The sequence below is a fragment of the Salmo salar genome, chromosome ssa22 (assembly GCF_905237065.1).
Source record: "Salmo salar chromosome ssa22, Ssal_v3.1, whole genome shotgun sequence".
NCBI classification, from domain to species: domain Eukaryota; kingdom Metazoa; phylum Chordata; class Actinopteri; order Salmoniformes; family Salmonidae; genus Salmo; species Salmo salar.
The window spans coordinates 30,555,830-30,570,000 of NC_059463.1; the positions used below are offsets into that span (position 1 = coordinate 30,555,830).

At 38.3% G+C, this 14,171-nt stretch overlaps 1 protein-coding gene across 2 annotated transcripts in view; it reads right to left on the reverse strand.

Moving 5' to 3' along the window:
* Positions 1-1,273: 1,273 nt before the first annotated feature.
* LOC106583192 (sodium-coupled neutral amino acid transporter 3) overlaps positions 1,274-14,171 on the reverse strand; it is an 85,060-nt gene continuing 72,162 nt past the window's right edge. For both annotated transcript variants that reach the window (XM_014167098.2, XM_014167097.2), the window contains 4 exons: positions 12,463-12,587; positions 10,688-10,832; positions 9,660-9,763; positions 1,274-4,440 (listed from right to left, as the gene is read on the reverse strand). In XM_014167098.2, the coding sequence (XP_014022573.1) occupies positions 4,336-4,440; positions 9,660-9,763; positions 10,688-10,832; positions 12,463-12,587 (479 nt within the window). In that variant the 3' untranslated portion in view covers positions 1,274-4,335. The remainder of the gene's footprint in view (positions 4,441-9,659; positions 9,764-10,687; positions 10,833-12,462; positions 12,588-14,171) is intronic.

Consider the following 14,171-nt stretch of genomic DNA (forward strand, 5'->3'; position numbering starts at 1 on the left):
TCGAACAAGCCCACAGACACGCGTTCTAGTTAGTGATTGAATGTTATTTTTTCATCATCATAGCAAACATTGGTTAAGCGGCTCAGGAGACAGACAGGCAGTCAAGTAGTGTTCTTTTTTTTGGAACTACGATATGACAGCAACTATAAAGATTAGCCTACATCATTACACAAAACATTTGTTTTGCCGCGATTCATGTGTACGCTAAATATATACTTAAGGCTGATATCTGAGGCTGCTCTTCACCAACTTCCTCCTGACATAACCCTAATGATTGATTTGATTTCTGAAGCCAATGTGGCATGTTTCATTTATTTTCTTCCTATGAATTTGGCTGTATTCTTAGACTCTCTGGAACACGAGTGCTTGGATCACCAAACCACCTCTGTTGCACTTTCATTAAATGGGGTGCACAAATCTGTCTGCTTTGTTTGCCACAGAAACTGTTACTGTTGTGCAGTAGGCCTGATTTCGAACCCAGGTAGTTATATTGGTGCTGTGACATGCAGGAGACCTGGTTCGAACCCAGTCAGTCACAAGAGCAAGATTAAATAGGGAGTGATGACAGGCCTATTCAACTATTTTCTTATGGGGGCCAAATTGCGCTTTTTTGTGACACTCCCTTTTAACATGTCCTGCGCAGCCTTTGAGGGGAACAGAAGGCACGTCCATGTTCTAGAGAGTCTAAACGTTCAGGAATAGCTTATAGCCAAAACGGTTCAAACGCTAGAGACAAATTCATAGGAACACAAAAAATTCAGCATGCTACATTGGCTTCAGAAACCGCCAACCACAGAGAGCCTTTTTACCACAGAGAGCCTTTCATTCTATCTGTTATTCTCTACCTTTCCTGGCTGGCAAAGTACCAGAGAACTGAATTTAAAAACATAATCTGAATGGGGCTCCCGAGTGGGACAGCGGTCTAAGGCACTGCATCTCAGTGCTAGAGGCGTCACTACGGACCCTAGCTCGATTCCAGGCTGTATCACAACCGCCCGTGATTGGCAGTGCCATAGGGTGGCTCACAATTGGCCCAGCGTCATTAGGGTTAGCAATCAGCCTGACAGTGGTAAATTGCACTGCTTAAAATAGAGGTGATGGGATAGAATGTGTGTGTCTGTTTGATGAACAACTAGGAAATGATTGGCATGCACAGTATGAAACAATATGTGTATTATACCTTTTTTGTACATAGTGCCATAGTGAGGGACAGATTTGGTGTAATAGGACGGATTTAGAAGTTCCAAAATCATGATGATGAAAAATCAAAAAATAATGTTATTTTATTGTTTTTATTGCAACATTGTTTACAGTACAATAAATGCCAGCAATGTATTCAAATATATTGAGAAACAATAAAATAAAGACATAAATTGAAGGGCAAATAGTTTAAAAGCACTTTAAAAATGATTACATTTCTCTTTTTAATGATCAGACTAAAACTACAGTACTTGCTTTTTACATTATACAAACTAGATATGCATATTGAATATAAAGGGTTTACATTTATATACATTATTTAGAAATGCTGGTTGAAGTCGATATTTCATGAACTATACCAATTTCATTAAATCACACAAGGAAATGAGAGAACTGTATAAGGAGCGTTACCAGACAGTCAGATATCATGTCAGACACTTTCACAATGTCTCCCTCTGGTGGTACACATGGTATGTGTAAGGGCTGATCTGTCAGAGAATAACATACCAGTTGTATATGAAATCAGAATAACACAAACATGTTGTTAAAATATAACTTTAAACATTGATCTTTATTAAAATAAAAACAAATGAATCCATTAAACTATTAACTAAATGAGTAATAGATAGAGAGAGCAGAGCTGGCTGATCCTGATGTACTGTATACTGGCTCATGCAGACTGGGTATTCTCTAAGGAAACATGTATTAATGATTGATTGTGAGAGGAGTTTGTTGCGCTTTACAACCAGGTTTGACATAACAATGATACAATACTCATATACAAAATTACAGCACTCACTGTAGTGTGGAATCTGTAACTTCATCACAAGGAAAACAACAGAGAGAGACAGGGGACATTCCATCTGACTACTTTATCAAACCTGCTCAATACCTGCAAGAGTTGGCAGACAGTCCCCAAAAGCAGCTACAGGGATGTTTAGAAACTGACCAGAAATACTATTCCACTCATACCTGACAGCAGAGTAGTCTGAGATTATGAAAGGTTCATAGTCAGGCTTTTAAATGTTATTTGACTAATTTGGTAAGAGTCAATGGGATTCATAAGCCTACGATTTACACATTACACTTATGGTTCATGTATCCATTGATCGTTTCACAATACAATAGTGTATAAGTAAGTACCACAATTAAAATACAGTAGAGCCATGTTTCATTTCAACAACACAGACACACTAACAATCCTTACAGTACATCCACTGTACATAATTGTGTTCGCTCCATACTGGAGCAGACAAACAGACTCACAGCATGATCACACACCATGTTCATACACCATGTACACACCATGTTCATACACCATGTACACACCATGTTCATACACCATGTACACACCGTGTTCATACACCATGTACACACCATGTTCATACACCATGTACACACCATGTTCATACACCATGTACACACCATGTTCATACACCATGTACACACCATGTTCACACACCATGTACACACCATGTTCACACACCATGTTCACACTTAAATCACTGCAGGGCTGCTAAACACTATGCAGACACAGAACAGGAGAGAAAGAGCTTCAAGTAGTTGGAGGAAATGTCTTTGTACCATGTTAGACCTTAAATACATATTGTTTTGTAATGTGACATACATAGGATTATACAATTTATTTAGGATTTAGACTTTCAGATTTTTCAGAGATTGTAATTTGTATTATAAAGGGTTGTCCCTTAAAATCATATCTATAAAACGTATGAGTATCTTACAAATAAATTGTTTGCATTTCAATTGATTAATGGCTATAGGAAGAAGTTGTACATATCAGCTGAAAGTGCAATAACTAACCACCTACTTTGCAGGGATGTTAGAGAGGCATTGATACCACATTGTGTGCTTATCATGGCACCATGTCACTAGACTGAACTTTAGTTAGGGAAAAAAACAAGCTTGTCCTGGAAATAACCATATTTACACACGTCATCCTTGATTCTCCACGTAATGAATTGACCCCGTGAGTTTTCTTTATATTTTTGGGTTATCTCTGATTACGTTCAGTAAATGTTCAGAAACAACACAACAACAAACCCAGGTAGAGAGCATCCTCTGCCACTAAGGACACTGGTCCTAGTGAGTGCTCAAATGATCAAAACATGACAATGCAGAGATATACACCCCCACCAATCCAGGACCAAGTTAACGATCACCTCCACCTCTAAAATAGACCCTCATACTGAGTGGACAGATTATAGCCAGGCATTCCTTCAATTTTAGACATCAGAGTTGCTCCTCGAACCATGAAAAAGCTATTCTGATATGGTTCAGCGCACGTATCAAAGAGACACACCAATGTGATATGATAGCCTTGATACTGTTGCTGAGGATAGACTCAAAAGGTCCATATTATACCCTTTATCAAATAAAAATTATAAAAAAATAAATCTCTCTGTATATATATATCATACTGTATTGTAATGGTAGAGTCAACCTACTCTATACACACTGTATACACTGTACAGTTGCATATCAGTTGTATGGTTCCATCCTCTGATATCTGTGAGGACTGAAGCCGAGCGTCTAGAAGGACGACACCTGGCCACCAGGGTGACAACAGCAGCACGGGTCACTGGATGATGCCACTGTCCAATAGCTTTTAATGCCACATTTCCTCAGCTATTGTACAGAATCTTGCCATTACCTAATTTCATGAATAACTTAATACAGTAGACTTTGGCTACAAATATAAAATAACTGTCCAGCCCCCAACAATCTGTTGTGCCTTCTTCTCCCCTACTGTTGAAGAAAGCTACGTGGTTGTCTAGACTAAAGTGTGGCAGTTAGATTCTTGCTGTGATTCACAGAGTACAGGTTTATAGGGTCATGGGTTATGGGTCTGGTCTGGTCTGGTGGCAGGGCTGGAATGGGAGGTGGTGGCAGATTCAGTGAGCCAGCTTGACTTTACATTTGTTTCGAATGCACTATCTTCTTCCAGCGGGGAGCAGAAACCTCCAGAAGACTGAACTCCCCATCTCTAGACATAGGCACACTCTTTCTGGAGGAAGAGATAGTACATCCTCTACAAAATATGATCCATGAAAACACAGAGAAAATACCATACAGGTCTAGATTTACAATATAAAAACTGAAGACGGTAGAAGCAGTCTAGTGACCGCTGCTGGCTTTGCTACTCCCCGACGTCCAATCAATGAGGATAAAGCTCAGGCTCATTATCATAAACAGGAAGCCTATTCCAGCGAAGCAGGCAGCCTGCGAGAGAGAGGTAGATGAGAGGGAGAGAGAGACAGTGAGAAAGAGGGAGGGAGAGAAAGAGAGAAAGAGAGAGAGGGGGGAGAGAGGGAGAGAGAGAGAGTAGAGGAGAGAGAGTGAGGAAGGATGTGAGAGGTAATGCACACAGTTGATGACTCTGACACTGAGTTTCAGCCTTAATGCACTCAAAGCTATTAAATCATTATTATTGTAGTCTAGGGCTTGTGTAAACATTTCTGAATTGTAATTATGATATTAGAGTGGCATGACATTAAAACTGCATTACTCACTCAACAAATATACCGAAAGGATTGTGAATGGATGAGTGAATAAAATGAATCTGCTCTGCATCGTCTACATTTAGCAATTCAAACATTGTTTCAGCAGATAATCTCCAGGCACACTCTCTGTAGTTATTCTAATCTAATTGAAAGCTCAAAGTCAAATTCCTATTATGTTATATTCTATTATGTTATATTATGTTATATTCCAGTATGTTATATTTTAGTATGTTATAATCTATTATGTTATATTCTATTCTATTATGTTATATTCTATTATGTTATATTCTAGTATATTATAATCTATTATGTTATATTCTATTCTATTATATTATGTTATATTCTATTATGTTATATTCTATTATGTTATATTATGTTATATTCTAGTATGTTATATTATGTTATATTCTATTCTATGATGTTATATTCTATTCTATTATGTTATATTCTATTATGTTATATTCTAGTATATTATAATCTATTATGTTATATTATATTATATTATGTTATATTCTATTATGTTATATTCTATTATGTTATATTATGTTATATTCTAGTATGTTATATTATGTTATATTCTATTCTATTATGTTATATTCTATTCTATTATGTTATATTCTATTGTTATATTCTATTATGTTATATTATGTTATATTCTATTATGCTATATTCTAGTATGTTATAATCTATTCTATTCTATTCTATTCTATTATGTTATATTCTATTATGTTATATTCTATTCTATTCTATTATATCATATTATGGTATATTCTATTAAGTTATATTCTATTATATTCTATTATGTTATATTCCAGTATGTTATATTCTAGTATGTTATATTCTATTATGTTATAATCTATTATATTATATTCTATTATGTTATATTATGTTATATTATGTTATATTATATTATGTTATATTATATTATGTTATATTCTATTATGTTATATTCTATTATGTTATATTATGTTATATTCTATTATGTTATATTCTAGTATGTTATAATCTATCATGTTATATTCTATTATGTTATATTCTATTATGTTATATTATATTATGTTATCCTGTTTAGGATAGGGGGCAGTATTTTCACGGCTGGATAAAAAACGTACCCGATTTAATCTGGTTATTACTCCTGCCCAGAAACTAGAATATGCATATAATTGTTTGATTTGGATAGAAAACACCCTAAAGTTTCTAAAACTGTTTGAATGGTGTCTGTGAGTATAACAGAACTCATATGGCAGGCCAAAACCTGAGAAGATTCTAAACTGGAAGTGAGTGCCCTCTCTGACCATTTCTTGGCCTTCTATAGCCTCTTTATCGAAAACAGAGGATCTCTGCTGTAACGTGACATTTTCTAAGACTCCCATAGGCTCTCAGAAGGCGCCACAACATTGAATGATGACTCTGCAGTCCCTGGCTGAAAAACAGTAGCGCATTTGGATAGTGGTCGATCTGAGAACAATGAGACGGGGCGCACGCGTGCACGTGAAGAGTCCATTTTACATTTTCAGTCTTTGAACGAAAACAACGTCACCCGGTCGGAATATTATCGCTATTTTACGAGAAAAATCGCATAAAAATTGATTTTAAACATCGTTTGACATGCTTCGAAGTACGGTAATGGAATATTTTGAATTTTTTTGTCACGATACGCGCCGGCGCGTCACCCTTCGGATAGTGTCTTGAACGCAAGAACAAACGCAGCTATTTGGATATAACTATGGATTATTTGGAACCAAACCAACATTTGTTGTTGAAGTAGAAGTCCTGGGAGTGCATTCTGACGAAGAACAGCAAAGGTAATCCAATTTTTCTTATAGTAAATCTAAGTTTGGTGAGTGCCAAACTTGGTGGGTGTCAAAATAGCTAGCCATGATGGCCGGGCTATCTACTCAGAATATTGCAAAATGTGCTTTCACCGAAAAGCTATTTTAAAATCGGACATAGCGATTGCATAAAGGAGTTCTGTATCTATAATTCTTAAAATAATTGTTATGTTTTTTGTGAACGTTTATCGTGAGTAATTTAGTAAATTCACCGGAAGTGTTCGGTGGGTATGCTAGTTCTGAACATCACATGCTAATGTAAAAAGCTGGTTTTTGATATAGATATGAACTTGATTGAACAGAACATGCATGTATTGTATAACATAATGTCCTAGGAGTGTCATCTGATGAAGATCATCAAAGGTGAGTGCTGCATTTAGCTGTGGTTTTAGTTTTTGTGACATTATATGCTAGCTTGAAAAATGGGTGTGTGATTATTTCTGGCTGGGTACTCTCCTGACATAATCTAATGTTTTGCTTTCGTTGTAAAGCCTTTTTGAAATCGGACAATGTGGTTAGATAAAGGAGAGTCTTGTCTTTAAAATGGTGTAAAATAGTCATATGTTTGAAAAATTGAAGTTTGTAATTCGCGCCACGCCTTATCATTGGATATTGGAGCGGTGTTCCGCTAGCGGAACATCTAGATGTAAGAGGTTATATTATATTATGTTATATTATGTCATATTCTATTATGTTATATTCTAGTATGTTATATTCTATTGTTATATTCTATTGTTATATTCTATTATGTTATATTCTCTTATGTTATATTATATTCTATTATGTTATATTGTATTGTTATATTCTATTCTATTCTATTATGTTAAATTCTATTATGTTATTTTCTATTGTTATATTCTATTATGTTATATTCTATTATGTTATATTATGTTATATTATATTATGTTATATTATATGTTATATTCTATTACGTTATATTCTATTATGTTATATTCTTTTGTTATATTCTATTGTTATCCTCTATGGGCTAGGCGTGACGAATTCGTCCCACCTACGTAACAGCCACTTGAAGCCTGTGGCGCGATTTTCAAAACCTTAAAAATCCTATTACTTCAATTTCTCAAACATATGACTATTTTACAGCTATTTAAAGACAAGACTCTCGTTAATCTAACCACACTGTCCGACTTTCAAAAAGGCTTTACAACGAAAGCAAAACATTAGATTATGTCAGCAGAGTACCAAGCCAGAAATAATCAGACACCCATTTTTCAAGCTAGCATATAATGTCACCAAAACCCAGAAGACAGCTAAATGCAGCACTCACCTTTGATGATCTTCATCAGATGACAACCCTAGGACATTATGTTATACAATACATGCATGTTTTGTTCAATCAAGTTCATATTTATATCAAAAACCAGCTTTTTACATTAGCATGTGACGTTCAGAACTAGCATACCCCCGCAAACTTCCGGGAATTCGCTAACATTTTACTAAATTACTCACGATAAAACGTTCACAAAAAGCATAACAATTATTTTAAGAATTATAGATACAGACCTCCTCTATGCACTCGATATGTCCGATTTTAAAATAGCTTTTTGGTGAAAGCACATTTTGCAATATTCTAAGTACATAGCCCAGGCATCACGGGCTAGCTATTTAGACACCCGGCAAGTTTAGCACTCACCATAATCATATTTACTATTATAAAAGTTTGATTACCTTTTGTTGTCTTCGTCAGAATGCACTCCCAGGACTGCTACTTCAATAACAAATGTTGGTTTGGTCCAAAATAATCCATCGTTATATCCGAATAGCGGCGTTTTGTTCGTGCGTTCCAGACACTATCCGAAATGGTAAAGAAGGTGTCGCGCGCATGGCGCAATTCGTGACAAAAAAATTCTAAATATTCCATTACCGTACTTCGAAGCATGTCAACCGCTGTTTAAAATCAATTTTTACGCCATTTTTCTCGTAGAAAAGCGATAATATTCCGACAGGGAATCTCCTTTTCGGCAAACAGAGGAAAAAATCACAAAGGCGGGGGCGGTCGGGTCACGCGCCTAAGCCCAGAGTCCCTTGATCGGCCACTTGAGAAAGGCGATAATGTGTTTCAGCCTGGGGCTGGGATGACGACATTCTGTTTTTTCCCGGGCTCTGAGCGCCTATGGACGACGTAGGAAGTGTCACGTTAGAGCAGAGATCCTTAGTAAAAGATAGAGATGGAAAAGAAGTTCAAGAAATGGTCAGACAGGCCACTTCCTGTAAAGGAATCTCTCAGGTTTTGACCTGCCATTTGAGTTCTGTTATACTCACAGACACCATTCAAACAGTTTTAGAAACTTTAGGGTGTTTTCTATCCATATGTAATAAGTGTATGCATATTCTAGTTACTGGGTAGGAGTGGTAACCAGATTAAATCGGGTATGTTTTTTATCCAGCCGTGTCAATACTGCCCCCTAGCCCTAACAGGTTTTAAATTCCATTATATTATATTCTATTATGTTATATTCTATTGTTATATTGTATTGTTATATTCTATTCTATTATGTTAAATTCTATTATGTTATATTCTATTATGTTATATTCTATTGTTATATTCTATTATGTTATATTCTATTATGTTATATTATGTTATATTATGTTATATTCCATTATATTATATTCTATTATGTTATATTCTATTATTATATTCTATTATGTTATATTCTATTATGTTATATTCTATTATGTTATATTCTATTATGTGCACTTATGCTTAATTGTTTACATGCCCATACTAAACAGACCCGGAAAAATATATGTCATGTGGGCTCCCAAGTGACGCAGCAGTCTGAGGCACTGCATCTCAGTGCTAAAGGCATCACTACAGACCCTGGTTCGATTCCAGGCTGTATCACAACCGGCCGTGATTGGGAGTCCCATAGGGCGGCACACAATTGGCCCAGCATCGTTAGGGTTTGGCCGGGGTAGGCCGTCATTGTAAATAAGAATTTGTTCTTAACTGACTTGCCTAGTTAAATATAATGTGTGTAAAAAATACATTATCTTTAAAAACCAACAGTTAACAGTAATGAGTTCCAGTAAGACATGACAGTAGTCTTTAGCACTGTAGGGGGCGCTAGGGGACATCGCTCACCAGGATTTTGGGGGTGGAGCGCATGGGCTCCTCCTCTTCGGGTACGATGCGGATGTAGAAAACAGCAGGGAAGATGAAGATGAGGCAGGGGGCAGATGTGGCACCTGAGCGAGGAGAGGACAAAGACACTCTTTAGCCATCGTGTCAAACAATGAGCTCCACAGAACTGTAGAATAACAAGAGTGCAATTTAACAGCGAGGAGGTAGCCTAGCGATGTCACGAAAGTCCCCAAAAAGTGTCCTTTGTCTCCCTGACTGTCAGAATGACACCAGCAGAAACTAAATAAATAAAATTCAAAAGGCTTTATTGGCATGGAAAGTCTTAAACTTAGTGTTAAACACAACAGATTACTGTTCACTCAAAAATACGAATTAAACTACTCAGAGTGGGGATAATAAGATGCTAAAACTAAGGCATTATAATCCTTGAGGAAATGATTGCACGTTTCAGTTGCATAACGATCACAAGACTTTGATTAAGGTTTATAGTATGCATTCCTGAGGTGATTTAAGAGCTTTCCCCTAAAATGTCTCCAAATCCGTCATTGAGGATTTAATGCATAGGGGGATCAAAGGGTCTAGGGTGAAATGAAAGATGCTATGATCATTAAACTGTGAGGGCACTTGGTTTACTGTAAAGTAGCTGAGAGCAACTAGATCTCTGTCTGTCTGTACAATTACATTTCCTCTTAGTAAAGTCATGACGACAGTGCAGAAGATTAGACTGCTTTATTCCAAAAGGGTCTGAATTAAAAAGTATATTCCTGAAGTAAAGTTACTAATTGTTTTACATTTTGGCACAAATTTAAATTATGCATACTACTGTATATTATATAAATCAATGTCTTACCTCGACAAATCACAAATCCTTAGTACCAAACGTTTACATTTTTTACAAATCATCTTCATTCATTCCTAAGCTTTCGCTCATAGGCAGTTGTGCCCTTTTCTATCCAACGAGGTCCAATTTCAGGTAGCCTTGCGTCGAAAGAAATAGTTTCTAGAGATGTGCATTTTTAAATTCCTACCAATGATGCCGAAGATGCCCAGGATGTTAGGCGCGAAGATGACCAGCATGTTGATGAGAGTGAGCAGGGTGAAAGCGATGGCAATGTGGCGGGGCCAGTAGAATGTCTTGTTGGGGAAAAACAACTGCTGGATGGCTCTCCTTACCTGACGAGAACATGAGAAAAGCACAGTCACAACACTATTCTTATTCACAGACACACCCTTTCATCAAAGAGGAGCAGAAAGCCACTGCTTTAATATAATAATATGCCCTTTTAACAGATGTGTTTACCAAAAGTGACAGCCAGTGCATACAATTTAAGTAAACATAATATACAGTGCATTCGGAAAGTATCCAGGCCCCTTCCCCTTTTCCACATTTTGTTAAGTTACAGCCTTACTCTAAAATTGTTTCCTCATCAAAGTACACACAGTATCCCATAATGACAAAGTGAAAACAGGTTTTTAGACATTTTAGCAAATATGTTACAAATAAAAACAGAAATACCTTATTTACATAAGTATTCAGACCTATGAGACTCGAAATTGAGCTCAGTTGCATCCTGTTTCCAATGATCCTCCTTGAGATGTTTCTACAACTTGAGTGGCTTCCACCTGTGGTAAATTCAATTGGTTGGACATGATTAGGAAAGGCACACACCTGTCTATATGAGGTCCGACAGTTGATAGTGCATTTCAGAGCAAAAACCAAGTCATGAGGTCGAAGGAATTGTCCGTAGAGCTCTGAGACAGGATTGTGTCGAGGCACAGATCTGGGGAAGGGTACCAAAACATTTCTGCAGAATTGAAAGTCCCCAAGAACACAGTGGCCTCCATCATTCTTAAATTGATGAAGTTTGGAACCACCAAGACTCTTCCTAGAGCTGGCCGCCCGGTCAAACTGAGCAATCGGGGAAGAAGGGCCTTGGTCAGGGAGGCGACCAAGAACGCAATGGTCACTCAGATTTCCTCTGTAGAGATGGGAGAACCTTCCAGAAGGACAACCATCTCTGCAGCACTCCACCAATCAGGCCTTTATGGTAGAGTGGCCAGACAGAAGCTACTCCTCAGTAAAAAGTACATGATTTTTTCAGTGGCAGGGACTGGGAGACAAGTCATGATTAAGAGAAAGATTAACGGAGCAAAGTACAAAGCGATCCTTGATGAAAACCTGCTCCAGAGTGTTTAGGACCTCAGACTGGGCCGAAGGTTCTCCTTCCAACAGGACAACGACCCTAAGCACACAGCCGAGACAACGCAGGAGTGGCTTTGGGACAAGTCTCTGAATGTCCTTGAGTGGCCCAGCCAGAGCCTGGACTTGAACCCGATCGAACATCTCTGGAGAGATCTGAAAATAGCTGTGCAGCAACGCTCCCCATCCACCCTGACAGAGCTTGAGAGGATCTGCAGAGAAGAATGGGAAAAACTCCCCAAATACAGGTGTACCAATTGTCCATCATACCTAAGAAGACTCAAGGCTGTAAATGCTGCCAAAGGTGCTTCAACAAAGTAATGAGTCTGAATACTTATGTAAATGTGATATATATGTAGTTTTTTTTTAAATACATTTGCAACAATTTCTAAAAAACAGTTTTTGCTTTGTCATTATAGGGTATTGTGAGTAGATTGATGAGGAAATATATATTTTTTCAATCCATTTTAGAATAAGGCTGTGATGTAAAAAATGTGGAAAAAGACAAGGGGTCTGGATACTTTCTGAATGCACTGTACATCTTTACTTACACAGTTTCATTGAGCCAGACACCATTAGTGCTGAGGTAACTAGGCTACTCACAGGGAAGAGCACTATGGGGACGGTGAGTGTGACAGCGGTGAGCACGGCCAGACGGACACACAGGATCAGGGTGTCGTACGGGTCCAGACGGCTGTAGGTGTGCAGCAGCTCGGACTCCACCTCACCTATAGGGGGCAGACACACAGGAGGAGAGCTTAGAGAAGCATCAATAACCACCAACTCCAGTAAGAGCAGAAAATGTAGTACAAATGATATGCAACATATCATTCACAACAATGTTTTTTTCCATCAGAAGGCATACAGAATCTGTCTTACACGTTAGATGCTGCTCGTCCTTTTGCTCAGAGCCTTATACTGAGATACAGGTAACTGCCAAAATAAAGGAAACACCAGCATAAAGTGTCTTTATAGGGCGCAGGACCACCGTCAGCCAGAACGGCTTCAATGCACCTCGGCATAGATTCTACAAGTGTCTGGAACTCTATTGGAGGGATACGACACCATTCTTCCACAATAAATTCCATAATTTGGTGTTTTGTTGATGGTGGTGGAAAACATTGAGATCTGGAGATCATTTTCATGCTCATCAAACCATTCAGTGACCACTCGTGCCCTTTGGATGGGGGCATTGTCATACTATGGCAGCATAGCCATGGTAGCCAAAGTAATGGCCTGCCCAGCATTTTACACATGACCCTAAGCATGAAAGGATGTTAATTGTTTAATTAACTCAGGAACCACACCTGTGTGGAAGCACCTGCTGTCAATATACTTTGTATCCCTCATTTACTCAAGTGTTCCATTATTTTGGCAGTTATCTGTATATACTACAGTAATATACTGCTCTGACTGTGCTTATAACAATGTCATAGAGTAGAATCACTGGGATATTACAAACCGGTCTGACATGAACAATGGCCACTAGGAGGAGTAGTTACTTCATTATGTTTCTCTACCACTATTTAAACTTCTGAAGCCACATGACATGACCCATCTTCTCATCTGAGACTAACTAACTGATTTTATAACAGCCTCTGAAGCCTAAAAGAGCTGTGTCCATGCAGATTAATGGCAAACGTGAGAAGCGGCTTTGCTGTTAGCGAACTGAACCAGCCTGAAACTCATGTAAAATGGGCCTGAGAAAAAGTATGAGATTCAGCAGCAGGATGAGCAGCAGTGAAAAGAGAGAGAGAGAGAGAGAGAGAGAGAGAGAGAGAGAGAGAGACGGAGAGAAAACACGGGAGAGGGAGAGAAAGAGAGAGAAAAGGAAGGGGGGAGAGAGAAAACGGGGAGAGAGAGAGAGAACAGGGGAGAGGTAGAACAGGAGAGTGGGAGCGAGAGAGAGATAGAGATAGAGAACAGGGGAGAGAGAGAGAGCAAGAGAACAGGGGAGAGAGAGAGTGTGAGAGACAGGGGAGAGAGAGAGAGAGAACAGGGGAGAGAGAGAGTGTGAGAGACAGGGAGAGAGAGAGAGAGAGAGAGAGAGAGAGAGAGAGAACAGGGGAGAGAGAGAGAGAGAGAGAGAGAGCGAGAGAACAGAGAGAGAGAGAGAGAGAGAGAGAGAGAGAGAGAGAGAGAGAGAGAGAGAGAGAGAGAGAGAGAGATAGAGATAGAGAACAGGGAGAGAGAGAGAGCAAGAGAACAGGGGAGAGAGAGAGTGTGAGAGACAGGGAGAGAGAGAGAGAGAGAGAGAACAGGGGAGAGAGAGAGTGTGAGAGACAGGGGAGAGAGAGAGTGTGAGAGACAGG